Source organism: Oryzias latipes, chromosome 16 (assembly GCF_053564925.1).
Source record: "Oryzias latipes strain Hd-rR chromosome 16, Olatipes_Hd-rR_3.1".
In the NCBI taxonomy this organism is placed as follows: Eukaryota; Metazoa; Chordata; class Actinopteri; order Beloniformes; family Adrianichthyidae; genus Oryzias; species Oryzias latipes.
Window position 1 is genome coordinate 35,271,884 of NC_136252.1, and position 14,394 is coordinate 35,286,277.

Genomic DNA, 14,394 nt, shown 5'->3' on the forward strand with positions numbered 1-14,394 from the left:
CCGTCTGTTGTCCTGACCGTCTGTTGTCCGGACCGTCTGCTGTTCTGACCGTCTGTTGTCCTGACCGTCTGTTGTCCGGACCGTCTGCTGTTCTGACTGTTTGCTGTTCTGACTGTCTGCTGTCCTGACCGTCTCCTGTCCTGACCGCCTGCTGTTCTGACTGTTTGCTGTTCTGACTGTCTGCTGTCCTGACCGTCTGCTGTCCTGACCGCCTGCTGTTCTGACTGTCTGCTGTCCTGACCGTCTGTTGTCCGGACCGTCTGTTGTCCGGACCGTCTGCTGTTCTGACTGTCTGCTGTTCTGACCGTCTGCTGTTCTGACTGTCTGCTGTCCTGACCGCCCGCTGTTCTGACCGTCTGTTGTCCGGACCGTCTATTGTCCTGACCGTCTGCTGTTCTGACTGTCTGCTGTTCTGACCGTCTGCTGTCCTGACTTTCTGCTGTCCACTGATTACCTTCAACATCTTTACCGTCCCTCTGTTACATCAGCAGTCCAATGGTTTCCTCCAACAGCAGAAACCGGGTCTGACCATCAGAAGTCAGAAAACTTTACCTCAATTGGGTGCAGTGTGTGTGTTTCTGTGTGTGTGTGTGTTTGGGTGTGTGTTTCTTTGTGTCTCTAGTCTCCTGTTGAATGTCGTCTTTCATTTACTCGTCATTGATTGGTCACAGCAGTAAACGGCGGTTCGTCAGCTTCTCTCCAAAAAGTCAAACCCAGTTTTTACGATCCTCGAACACCTCGGCCAATCAGGAGCCTCCTTCCAACCGCGGCCACATTCTTTGTGATCAGGTTATAAAGTCGGCTGTTGGCTCTTCTTCATCACTGCTTCCTCATCCGTGGAGCTTCTCTGAAGGTAAGAGACGTTTCGGCGCTTTAATGGTTTTATTGATTTAATGTTAAAACATTTTTGACTAAAGTTGTTTGGTGTTTATGTTCAGTGGGGGGGGGGGGGGGGTTGAACTCTCAGCCTTTGGAATTTAATGAGAATTCTAAATGTGACCCATCAAGAACACATGATAGATTTATGAAATAAAGGCTGGTCATCAGATGAAACTACTATGTTATGCTTTGTTGTGGGTTGCACAGTGGTGCAGTGGTTAGCACTCTGGTGTTCCAGGGAGAAGGTTCAAATCCCGGCTGTTTTTTTCTGTGTGGAGTGTGCAAGTTCTCCTCGTTCATGTGTGAGATTCCCTGGATCTCCACGTTCCTCCCAAAATCCCAAAACATGTATTGTCGGGTCACTGATAATTCTAAACAGTCGTCGTGTCGTCCTGATTGGCTGGACACACCTGAACCAGGTAATCAGCCATGAGGAGGGCAAGACTATCTGGAGATCATGCAGACACACCGGCCCACGAGGCCTGGAATTGCCCACTCATTCCCTAACTGAACAGTGGGATAAGCTCCAGCAACCCCATCACCCCGAAAGGGATTCAGTGCATTCTCAATGGAGGGAGGGAGGGAGGGAAGGCGGGAAGGCGGGATGGAGGGATGGCTGTTGAGGGCTGCACGGTGGCGTAGTGACTGGAACCCCCCCCGGCAGCGAGAAGAGCCTGGTGGGTTTTCTCCGGTCTCCAGTCCAGAAACACTGTCTGAGGTTCAGCAGTGATTCTAAATAGTCTCTTAGGTGTGAACGTGGGTGAGTGGCCCTGTGAGGGACAGGTGAACTCCATCTTCACCAGACAGTGGGTAGGATAGGCTCCAGCATCCAGATGGATGGATGTTTGGCTGTCAGTCATTTTCCTCCCTGCTGGCGTTTGCAGTAATGATGGAATCCACGGGCAAAAAAACGTTTGATCGTTCTGAAAAGGAACCACCTCTGCAGGTATTAGATCCATGAGAACCGAGCAGTTCTTTTGACACCAACTAGTTTTCATGATTAACTGAGTCACTCTGAGCCCCTCCCTCATCAAAAATACATATCATTGTGTCTCTGTTGATCAGAGAAGACGAACATGAAGGGTTTGAACTCACCCGTCTCACCCCCTCAAGGTTCTCCAGTTTTGTGAATCTTGGTTCTTCTTCCGCCAACGTTTGCAACTAAAGCAGCTCCTCGTCTCAGGATGAGGTTCAGTAAAGGACGAGTTTGCATACGTTTACTCAGTAAAGATGCAGCTTTGCCTCAAAGGTCATTTTCACAATGCTGGATAAAATGATACGTTTCATCAAAAGTGATAACCCAGTTGGAGATGTTTGCCCAATTTAGTTTCATTCGATTCATCACAGAGATCACCTGATGAACCACTTTTCTTTTGTCGCTGCCTTTACGTTGTTCAGAGGCAAAAATGTTGTCAGAGAACCCATTATTTGTGGTTGAGGTCCAGACCGGATCTGCTGTCAGACTGCTGGTTCTGGAAAGATGACTCACACTCTAGCAAACCTTTGATGTTAGAAAGCCTTTCAGCTCATTCATGAACCAAACGAAGGACCTGGTTTGTCTTCCTGTGACATAACTTCAGTCATTTAACTATCATAAAGAAAATAGATCCTCCAGTTATTCTATGTTGATGTTAGAACCCCCTTTGTTGTATGGGGGTTCATCAGGGTTTACTGTTTAGTCCATTTTATATATAAGTTATATAGCATTTCTTTGCAGACGATATTCTTTTTGAAGGGATTTTTCCTGAAGTTCTGAAAAACTACAGATTTAATTCCTGTTAAAAACTTTTTTGCTCTTTTTGAAAGGAAAGTCAATCATCTACCAAGTCTTGATGTTGATCCATGGCATGTGGACTTCAGATCCTCTCTGAAGTCCACATGCCATGGATCAATTATAAGACAGTGTCACCTGGATAAATGAGAACTTTCACAGACAAATCATCAACCATGTTTAGCCTCAGTAGTTTGGTCTTTCTTTTTATAGAACAAATGCACCAGTGTCACCTGGCAACAGGTCTCTGCTTTTTGTCCTCATTTAGATAATTGTATGACCTTTTTTACTGTTGTAAGCATATCTGTTCCCATTCTACTTCAAATGGTGCAAAAACATCAACATCAAGGAGTTTCTCAAGAACCAAAGGCGGCCGCTCCACATTCCTCCACACTGGTATCTAGATTGTTCTAAAATGGAACCAAATAATCCTGAAAATGATGTTACATTTTCAAACACTGTTTACTGAGGGGCACCCAAACTCTGGTTCAGCTGATTAGCAGTTATAAAAGCAGTTCCATGTTTGAGGAGATCTTCACGGCCCATTTGGGAGAAGTGGTGACACTGCGGCTTCGTGGTCCGATGCAGAAAAAGCTGAATTTCATGCTGGCTGCAGCTGAACAGCGACCGGCTTTGTGGGCAGCAGCAGCTGACTGCCTCATGCTGAACCAAAGGCTGAAGTCTGGAGTCACGATGACGAACCTCGTCTCTGTTTTTCTGTGTTTCCCTGCAGATCGGGACGATGGCAGCTCGAGAAGATCATGAGGTGAGAAAATCCTGGAATGAACCCCACACCCATTCGTCCAAACAGTTGGGGGGAAAAACAAAGTTTGAAGAGTAGAAGCTGGATGAACTGAAAAAGTTGCTGACAGCTCTTTGAGATCTGGACGATCTTCAACGAAGCTGGCGGTATGGTCACATTTACAACTGTCAACGCGCGATGGGGAGGCATAAGCAGAATTACCCAGATTAGTTGCTCTTGCCCGCTGTTTTGAAAAATGTCGGCGTAGTCATGAATATAGACGGCGGCAGTCAGTCGAGGAGGACGAAATCAGGCAGCCACAACCGGATTTCAGACCAGCAGCAGCTCTGATTGGACGATGTGTAAATGTCACCGGATGTTGGTCATCCGTATCATGTGCCACCGGCCGCCAGCCACCCGGCAGCCCAGGGGTATGTAAGCTCTCTACATACTGTCTGAGCAACACTGCACTGAAACCACAACGTCACCCAGTGTCGCCCTCTGTGTCCATGTTGCTCTTCTTCTGTCACTATTGCAGAAAGCACAACATTCTGTGTTCTTCATGTTCTTCTCAGCATCAGGTGCAAATCGCCAAGACGCTGGTCTGGGAGTCATTGTGGTACCATCCACGCCATGATGACTTTTGTGCAGCATCAGTGCCGTCTCCCCATGTGGACCCACGGTGGCCGGGATTCCCAGGCCCTTGTCAACACCCCTACTCCAGTGCTCGTGCTACCGTACGATTGTGATACGGAGGCAGGGGTGTGGCTGGAGGGTGGCAGTCTAAAATTGGCCGATCATCAGATGACTATGGAGACGCTCCTATCAGTTAATTATCGCGCTGTTGCCTTTCTGCCACCCGCCTGCCACCGCGCGATTTCCAAAAACCTGCCCGACGGCCACTGACCAATGTCAAGAAATCGTCCACTGACCATAAAATTTGGACTTTTTCCTAAAACCTCTGCGGATGCCGTGCAAAAATGTGACAGCCGCCTGATAACAAATGCTAAATCTTGGATTCTAAGCAGAGAGGTGATGATGAGTTGAGTCGTTCAAACAGGAGCCACTGACATTTATGTTCTGGAAAACTGTTCAATCGAACAAAAACAGTTTAATCGATCCATAAAAGGTCCCTTTCTGCTTAGAAAATGGGGTTGAAGTCAGGAACAGAAGCTTCTGATCCGTGTGGAGATCTTCAGGTTTTTATGAATTAAAAAGTTGTCTTTTTTTTTACCTGAGGAGCGGTTTTGCTAGAACTGGTTAGTTGGTTTGAACCTCTTCAGTTTGTTGATTATCTGGGTTTACTTTTTAAATGCTAGCAGCCAGGAAAAAAGCTAGGAGGTGTCTTGGAAGATGGTTAGTGGAATGGTTGGTTAGTTGGTTAGTTTTACAGGCTAGATACGTTTCTCCAAATGGATTAATTGTTGGAGCTGGACTATTTAACTGCTGGATTTTTGTTTGGTTTGTTTTACTGATTAGCAAAAGTAGAACCGTTTGTTGGTAGAATTCACTGAGTAAATTGATTGATTGGTGTTTTTACAGGTTGTCTTGCTTATTTGGTTTAGTTGTTGTCTTTTCATTATTGGATCATTAAAATTGTAGTTTGGTGAAACAAATTGGTAGTTTTTAGTTCTGCTTAGTTTTCAGATTTACTACTTTGAAAACAAACCTGTTTGATGTTAGATCTGGTGGGCCGGTCGGTATCAGTCTGACGCTGTTGAATAAATAGTTGACAGGGTGAGTTCTGGTTAGATGGCTGTTTCGTTGCTGGTTTAGTGGCTAAATGTTCAGACCTGTTTGTTTTTGTTTGGTTTGAAGCAAAGGATCCATCCTCGGTTGATGATCGATTGGTGGGACTTGTGGGTAATTTGTCTAGTTGTGTGTTTTGTTGGTTGTCTGTGGTTGGGGGGGGGTTACGGATGGCTCAGCTGTTGGGTTAAACTGCTCACCTGGTGGTTGGTGGACCTTCAGTGACCCGTCTCACCTGTGTTTCAGACCAGTGCCTTGCTCAGAGTGTCTCACCTGCCTCTGGTGCGCTCGATGGTACAGTCCGTCACGTCAGCGTACTCGGGCGCCAAAGATCGATACCCCCTGCTGGGCCTGATGGGCGGAGTGGCGGAGGTTGGTGTTCGGAACATTTCTGAAGAGGCCATGAGACGAGCCACGCCCCTGCTGGAGAGTCTGGAGCCCCAGAGTGCGTGCTCACCCCCCCTGCTGACACCCCCCACCCCGCTGTTGGTCACATTTTAGGCCAATCGTCTTTTTCCTCAGAGACTCACCTGCTCAAACTTCTTCTCCACAGTTGAAGCTGCAAATAGTTTTGCCCTCGTCGGACTCGACAATCTGGAAAAAAACTTCCCCTTCCTGAACCAGTCGCCAGAGGAGGTGGGTTCTGCTCTCCACCCGGTCACAGCAACACTCTAGATCTCATCCGTTCACAAATGGAGCTTCTCCAATCTGAAAGTGAAGAGAAAAGGAGAAATAAGAACCTGATCAGGTCCAGCAGAACCAAAACTGAGGTCCAGGAAAACATCAGGAACCCCTGAAGAACTCACTGGACCAGCTGGTCGGCGGTTACTTGGATGTCATCCGACCTCCTAACTCTGCTGCTTCTCAGATGCTGAAGCACCTGAAGGACGCCTTCTTCCTGACACTGGACGACCTGCAGATGTGGGTGGTGGACGGGCTGGACGGAGCTCTGAATCAGGTGGAGCGTTTGGCGGAGGGGGTCCGGCAGACGGGTCGGCAGCTGCAGGAGACTCCGGTGGGACAGGCGGCAGCCCTGGGACTGGACAACATCCTGAGCCGCATGGAAGACGCCACCGCCTACTACCTGCCCCTCCCACCCACCATGCGTGAGTACAGAAGCCCTGAAGGAACAAACAGAAAAAACGCAGGTTTCTAGATGCTTCTGTTCTTGGGACTTTACTGAAATTTACAAAAATACACAAACTTGTTGAGACAAACGGGTTTAAGGCTGAATGATGCTACAAAGAAACAGATTAAATCGTTTTGAAGTAGATCAATCTTTTTCAACACAAAAGATGCTTAAAATGTTAAATAGTTAAACGTTTGTTTTGATCAACTTTCTCGCTGTGGATTCCCACAATGCTTAGCGCTGAGACGCCATCAAATGGAGGATCTGCATCTGTCCTGAAAACCAAACGGCGGCTTCTCGTGATCTCATGGATCCTCATGACCGTCCCAGACAGTGGGCGGAGTCAGACTGTTTTAGAAAAACGGATTTGATAATGTATGAAAAAATAATTACTCAATCAAACATTTTGATTTAGGCTGATGTGTTTTGAAGAATTAAAACTTCTGCTTCCAAACTTTGGCCTCATTTGAGAAAAAGCTTCAGTCTCACATTTCAAAAGCGATAAATCTCACCAAAGTTATCTCAATTTCCTAAAAGAAACTGATGAGACACTCAGACTTGACAGGTTAAATTTCACAATAAATAACACATTTGTTAAAAAATCTAAATACCAAACTTTAACTCACATTAAGAGAAATCTGACATTAAAAAACATTCCGGATCAAATTGATTTGTTTGGTGAAAATGAAACTGTTGAGTCTCATTAAGGTCACGACCAGCTTCTTCTGTTGTTGCTGAACGTCCCACACCATGACGTCAGTCACACAGAAGGTGAAATGATCGCAGTGAGGAAGAGGAGCAGGAGGCCTGCGAAGGCTGCAGAAAGCAGCTTCATGGAGAGCAGCTGAGGAGACAGAGGAGAACGTTCGGGTCTCCTCTGTCTCCTCAGGGTTTCTCCTGATTCATGCAGGAGATCTGAACACCAATTAAGAAAGGTCCTCGCATGAAGATGCGTTTTGGCTGAAAGCAAAATAATCCAGTTTTTCCTTTTCAAACTTCAGAGGAAGAGCGACAATTGCAGAAAAATATTCCTAACAAATGAACAAAAGCTCATGTCAAACATTTAAATGAAGTAAACCAGGATCTCTAAATCTGCCAATTTGTTCTGTTTTGATTCTTTAATCTTTTGAAACTATTTCATTTCTGTTCATTTATTAGTGGCTGTAAAAAGTTCAAAAATAACTTTGTTTTTGTTTTGCTGTCGGATCTTCAGAGTTCAGTCAGAATCGGAATTATTTTTAGCGAAGCCTGCACTGACTTTTTCACGGTATAAAAACAAGAAAAGGTTCTGAAAAGCAGCCGTGATCTTCACTGGTCCCTGAACGCAGCACAGTTCAGGTGTGATGACAGTGAGTCCACACCTGCCCCTTTTCCAGCCGCCCCGCCCTTCAGCCCCTGAGGCCCCCGGACCTCCTGGGTTCTTCGGGTTTAACGGTGGGATGTGTTGGCGTGTCCTTTAGGGCGGGAGTGGGAAATGAGGGTCCAGGAGTACGAGGATGAAGATGAGGATGAGGAGCCGGGCCTGTGGACGCGTGTGCGCAGCCTCCTGCTGACGCTGAGCCTCCAGCTTTACCACCGACTCAGCAAAGTCAGGGAGCAGCTGCAGAGGGCCGTCCGGACCCTGGAGGGCGCTGCCAACAAGGTGAGAACCGATTCAGGTCTCCTGTCATGTCAGTCACGAGGAGCTCAGTGACAGCAGGCACGGAGACTTGGACCGGTGGAACCAGAACCTCCAGGATTCTCATTGCACTGGTCTGCCATCTTTGAAGTGAATGTTTAACAAAGGTGATGTTCCTCAAAGCTCCGCCTCCTCTTCTTATTTGAAATACCAGTAAAAACACATCAATATTTAAGTGTAATGTATTTAAACTGTTCTACCAAAGAAACCAGCTTCATTCTTAGAAAACTTTAACTTCCATTTTCTCTTGTTGGTTCCTCTGAGCTTCAACTTTCTGTTAGTTTTCCCTAATGTTTCTCAGCTTCAGTTTCTTCTGGTCCAGAATTTTTCTGTTCCTCTGACCTCTGACCTCTGTGATCTCTTTCACCGGCCCTCCTGGAGACCTTCATCTGCAGCAGATTACTCGATAGCAGAAACAGCAGCTGAATCTTCCTTTTGTAAATTAGCATGAAAGGACCTGAGGAAGAGGAGGATCTCTTCATCCTTCATTCTGACCTCCACTGCCCTTCTGTTCTCTCTCTTCCTCGCGCGTCCATCTGTGGCGTCTTTACACGTTCTGTCCTCCAGATGGCAGCGGCGCTGCTGCCGTCATCTTCAGACGGAGGCGGCGTTTCCTGGAAGTTCAGAGCAGAAGGTTCCTCAAAGGCTGGAGGAGTCCGACTTTCTTCAGCTGACAGTGAAGCTCAAATGGAGACAAACCGGCGCAGCTTTGAAAACTAAGTTTAAGAGAGAAAACGATGAAGCAAATCCTTAAAAGAAAACTATTTCTAGGGTCAGACGTTTTAGGCAAAATCCCGAAACTCAGCTTTGGTGAAGCTGGAGATTTGTCCTGTAGAGAATGTTCAGGTCCACACCTGGAAAAACACCTGAACCAGAACCACGAGGTTGAAAGCAGATGAACGTTTAAAAAATGTTAATTCCCCAAACATCTGACAAATTGTCTTTGGAGATGTTCAGTGAAACAGCAGACACTAAACCAGACGATCTCCAGTTTGGTTCAGGCTGCAGTTCTGGTGTCAGACGTGGAACATCAGAGGTGCACGTTCCTCCTTTAAATGTTTTTATTTTTAGGCTGCAGAGTCCTAATTTGAGGAGATTTAGAGATCTTCAGGTTCCACACAGACTGTGATGATGGTCGTGTTGAGGGACGGAGGTTGCGCCCTGAAAGGGCCGAGCGTGTCGCTGATAGAGATCTGATGTGATTATCCGGAAACGCCCGTGCAGACGTGATGCAGCTGCTGCTTCAGGCGCCCCCAGGCCTCATGGGAGTCTGAGTCAGTCTGCAGGAACAGACCTTCTCTGCTGAGGTCTAACACAAAACCAGGCAACCAACAAAAAAGAAGGAGTCTATCAACACCACTGAGACGGTTTAAAGGAATAAAATTAACGAGTTTAAACTATTTGAGGACATTTGAATCCGTCCCATACTTTAAATCCAAACTGACGACAAACAAACAAAAGAAAAGCTTCAGGAAAATACAGCTGGATCTTCAAAATGAGGGTTGAAAGTGTCTCAGGGCTGAAAGTGTCATCTTTAGCAGGGCTTTAGCAGCGAGGCCTGCTTCCTCTCTGCAGGCCTCGCTGCTAAAGCCGAGCTGGACTACGTGCCGCCTGCAGCATCCTTCTGATGCTGCGATAAGAGCCAGGCGGCGTGCGTTCTGCACGTCGTCACGTTCCCCTCAGCGCCGCCTGAGCTTACAGCTGCTGACAGAAATGACGGAGGGGCGGGGTTAAAAACCTGCTGTCAGCAGACTGTGATGCTTTTTAGTAACTTACCCACTGATGTGTCATCTGCTGGTGGCTGTTTAGCATCCATGAACCCTCCAGATAACCTGAACACAAACACACCGTCAGTCTTCAGCCTTTGTCTCTGTCTTGTTGGCCCTTTGTTCAGGTTTTGGACTTTTCCCTGATTCTCGCCTGAAGGAACAGACTCTGGTCTCACACTCGTCGTGCTTAAGTCCATTGGCCTGTAGATGTGAGAGCTTCACAAATCTTTTGGTCACGTGTTATTGGCAGTGCTTCAGCTGTTGTCTCGATTGTTGTCTCTACCTTTACATGTAGTAGCAACCGACCCGGACAAAGCAGGAAGGTGATAGACGGCTCAGTGAACCCAGGAGGCAAAACGTTCATGCACATATTTTTTTACGTTCATGCTGCGGGCGGCAGGTCGTAGTGAACACTAACACAATACGTACGGGTGAAGTAGGTGAGATAACAGGAGTCTTTACTCCCATCAAAGACGTCTAAGAGGTCAGTGTTGGGGGTGCAATGATGGCCTGCCCCCCCATCCCATCCCCCAGCATGCACAGCCTGAAAACAGACTTGTTGTTGTTGTTGTTTGTCCAGATCAACAGAAATCTGTTTGCAGGTTTCTGTGTGAAAACAACAAACTCCTGTTTGCTTCTCACTTGTTGTTCTTCTTCACACTAATGAGGACTATCAGCAGCTTGTTCCTCCGTGTGTGCACGTGTGTGCGCACGTGTAACACTGGCGCCGTAGCAGACTTTCAGGGGTCTCTTTTTGACCCAAATCAATCCATGAGTTTCAGAGGACTCTGTTTCTGCAGGAAACTCCCACCAGGCCATTAAAGCAATCGGTTAGTTCTTCTCTGATTGGTCGACTGAGTCCATCAATCAAAATTAAAAACACATTTGGAACCAGGAGAAGAATCGTAGGAACTTCTGAAGATCCAAAAGTAAGAGCCGACCAAATGTTTCGGTTTATTTCTGATTGTTTACTCGATTCTGCCTTCCTGTCAGTCAGGACCGGTCTCCTCCTCTGGGGTTTGTCCCAAACTGGACCTGACCCCATTCCAGACCCCCTCCCCCCATGATCTTCTGCTCTGCGGTGTCCTCACGTGCTGCTCTCTGCTGCCAGCTTGGCCTTGGTCCAGGTCCAGATCCTCTCCTGGGAAACCTCAGCATCTGCCAGATGGACTCATACTCGGTTCAGATCACCAGAACAACAGAAGAAGTTCTGATCTGGGTTCAGCGCTCCTCAGTTACAGCTGCTCTGGAAAGACCAGGAAGGGCGAAACTGCAGAATCAGAGTAACCATCTTCAGAAAACAGGATCGTAAAAATAAAAACACATTTTTATGAGGAGATGAGGAAGAAGAAGCTGAAGGCCCAAACGGAGTGCCAGTACGGAGGCCCATTAATGGAGTCACGTGCACATAAAATGACCCCTGTAGAAAATCTCATCATGCTGACCTTTAAAATATTGGAGATGGGGGCCACAACCAACTCTCTGCTCCAATTGGTCAGATTTATTTGAGCATCACAAAGTGTTCAGCTTCTGAAGGGTTTTGGCAGCTAAGGCTGAGGGGGGTGGAGGTAGGGGGTTACTTCCAGATGCTTATGTTTCAATAGCCCAGCTGGGTTGCCCTAGTGCCTCCATCTTTACATGGCTGACACTGCACAAGGAGGGGGGGGGGGGGGTAAAAGTGGCCTGCAGGCTTCTGATTCAGTGGTTTTCAACCCCTGTGGGGGAAATCTTCAGGTGAAGCCAAAATTCTGAATGTTTCCCAACCCCAGCACCTCCAGGCCTTCTTTTTTCTAGCATCAGCTCTGTGCTATGTCATTCCACTGACCATCTCTCCTCTTCCTGATTGGTCCGGCTCACGTCAATAGGTGAAGCAGTTGTGAAGTATTTGTAAAGCTGATAGGAAGTTACACACACTTATGTGATGCCCGGATAGTCAACAACCTGTGTGCCCCATTCAAGTTTCGCCCTTAGACAGCGCAAATCAACTAAGGGCTTTTGCGAGTAAGGCCGAGCTAGGGCTGGTGGGGCTTTAGGATCTGGGGGTTAATGAATGGGCCTCATACATGCAGGTTGCGCCTTAGTGGGGCTTTTGAGGTCTGCAGTCCAGCGTCCCTTTGCTCCCGGGTGGTGAGGGTTCTTTTGGCCCCTGGTTCTGTTTTCCTCAATTATTCTACTTTTCAATCGTCCATTTCTACAGGTGGGTCTGACCGTTGTCTTGGAACTGACTGGTGATATGCTGCAGTACATTCAGAACCTCTTGGTGGCGCTGTTGTACCAGGCAGAGAGTCTCAGAGAGACCACAACGAGGAGAATCAAGGATCGGGCCACTGCCCTGGCAGAGATGAGACCGCTTCAACAGATCCGGGAGCTGCCGGACCAGATCCAGCAAGCTCTGAAAGAACTGCAGGAGCTTTCCAAGATCCTCCTGCAACTGGTGATCAACACCACCCCGCTCTACAAGCTGGTGAGTCCGGAGAGGAGTACAGACAAAGCCCCTCTGAAGCAGGACTGATCATCTGCACAAGAAGAAGAACAGAAAGGCTAGGTCACACATTGCCCAAACTGATCTGGCATCAATTGACATTTGAGAATTCCTAGATCCAAAACAACAAAAATGCATTTGTAGTTCTTCACTGATTAGGTCACTGGCTCTCCAGTGTCAAGAATTGCAGTTTGTTAATTCTGTCCAATGAGTTTAGTTGGTCTATGGCCGATGAACCATCACGACTTAGTTTAGATTTTCTAATTAGATGAGATGTTCATTTTATGTGTTTGTCAGCTGGATCAGCCGTCCCATCAGGAGGTGCAGGACTTTCTGAACCAGGAGGACGTAGCGTTGGACAGCTCATCTCGCCGCAGTTCAGCTAATAGTCTCTTCCTGAAGGCGATGGACGGCCGTCCTCGTCGTCGCCGTAGTCTCTACTCCCGCATCAACCAGAGTCCTGGAGAGTCCCCCAACGGTCGTCGCTCCAGTCTGAAGGATGGCTCCAGCTTAGATGTCCCCCCACCATCTGAGGGAAACGCCCTCCGACGACCGTCCGCCACCGACCTGCTGCTCGCGCCCCTCAAACAGTTCGTCTCCCAGAGCCAGAAAGCTTTCGAATACCTGAGCCCCAACTCCATGGACAACACCACTGCCTCAGCTGAAGAGGTCGACTCTTAAACTCTGATTTGGTCTGTGACCCCGCCCACCTCCAGTCTCCGCCTCTGATATTGGGTTTTTCTGCCTGAGCTGCTGCTGGTTTGTTTCTTCATGTTAAAATTGAACACATTTTTCAAATTTCAACTCAGTCATCTGGGCTGGAGGTCTGCTGTAACAAGGGGAAGAAGAATTATGGGTAATGCAGTATGGCAGTGAGGCATTTTGTCTTGTTTTGTTGATCAATGTGGGTCAGAGGCAAATATCCTTTTTTGTTCTGTTTACGCAATTGTAAAATATAAAACCAGACATTTTCTTTTAACAAAATATGTCCTCTGATGAATATTTGTTTATCTGAAATGTTTCTGAAAGTAGAGTTTAATCAATTACTAAAATTGGCAGTTAGCATTCAATTTAAAACAAAAATATATTTTACCTCTCAGACCTCAGCATGGTTGATCCATCCAAGTCAAGAATACAAACAGCGGCTGTACCTTTGTACTTAGTAGTGTAAGGTCAGGCCTTCTCCACCAGAATAAAGGAGCTGAAAATGTGTCACAGGAACCCAAAAGTTCCTTTTCATATTTTTGTTCTAAATTTTGAGGGGTCATTAATAAGACTCACCAATGGAATGCATGGTTACAATGACAAACGTTGGTTGTTCTAAACATGAAGGTTTGATATCGGGCTTCATTCCAAGACTCCTGTATCAGAACATCATTGTGGTTGGAGTTAAAGTAACAACATGCCAAGAGCATCATTGACATCACCTCAGGAAGCAGAACTTTGTTGGAGCAGTTGACATATTTTTTGTTGAGCTATTGGATAGATACCGTTCTCCAGAGATGTCTCAATATGGAGGTTTTAAGGCTGATTTGATGCAGAGCCATTAATACATTCTAAAAATTAGAATTCTCACTCTGATGATTCAAAGTTAATCTTTGGTCCCCAAAACTCAACAGTTCAGGCTAAGTAGTAGTTCCTAGTGGTGAGTATTATAGGTAGATGTTCAGTGAACATTCAGAGTGAAAGGGTTGGGCTTGATGAGATGGAATCAAGAATCGTCTGCATACTGCAGCATCGAGGGGACTTACGGACAGTGAAATAAAGATCCTTTGTCAGAACTTGATCTCCGTGGATTGTTTTTGTAACAGCTCCGATTTTTCTTAAGTAGGAGTATTCCAGATAGCGTAAAACAGAAATGATAGACTGTTAGACATTAATAATAAATAGAAAATCCACCCAGTTTCCCCTTTAGTTCTAAACTGGCAGTTAACACGTTTTTTTTTCAGCAGTAATTTAAGACACCAAAGTCAAACGCATGTTCTCTCAGCGTGACGCGATCAATCTTACTAGATGTGGAAGCTTTTTGTTTGAAGATGTTTGGATGAGGAACTTCAATGTGAAAGTCAAGAGGAAGTGATTATGTGAAAGTTATTTTATCAACTTTGATAAATATTTGGGTCAATAGACTTTACTTCTTGAGACAAAAAATATTTTATCATTGAAAATGAAATAAAACTTTGTTAAAGCTTGCA

The 14,394-nt window shown here is 46.4% G+C and overlaps 1 protein-coding gene across 2 annotated transcripts; it reads left to right on the forward strand.

Moving 5' to 3' along the window:
* The first annotated feature begins 643 nt into the window (after window positions 1-643).
* plin6 (perilipin 6) lies at window positions 644-14,392 on the forward strand. 2 transcript variants are annotated; one of them, XM_011485857.4, is made up of 8 exons: window positions 644-853; window positions 3,384-3,416; window positions 5,388-5,586; window positions 5,695-5,777; window positions 6,010-6,247; window positions 7,731-7,912; window positions 11,915-12,181; window positions 12,497-14,392. In XM_011485857.4, the coding sequence occupies exons 2-8, from the start codon at window positions 3,393-3,395 to the stop codon at window positions 12,878-12,880; spliced, it is 1,377 nt and encodes a 458-aa protein (XP_011484159.1). In that variant the 5' UTR covers window positions 644-853; window positions 3,384-3,392; the 3' UTR covers window positions 12,881-14,392. The 2 variants fall into 2 exon arrangements, with proteins under 2 accessions (XP_011484159.1, XP_011484160.1); XM_011485858.4 differs by having other exon boundaries at window positions 11,996-12,181.
* The last annotated feature ends 2 nt before the right edge of the window (window positions 14,393-14,394 follow it).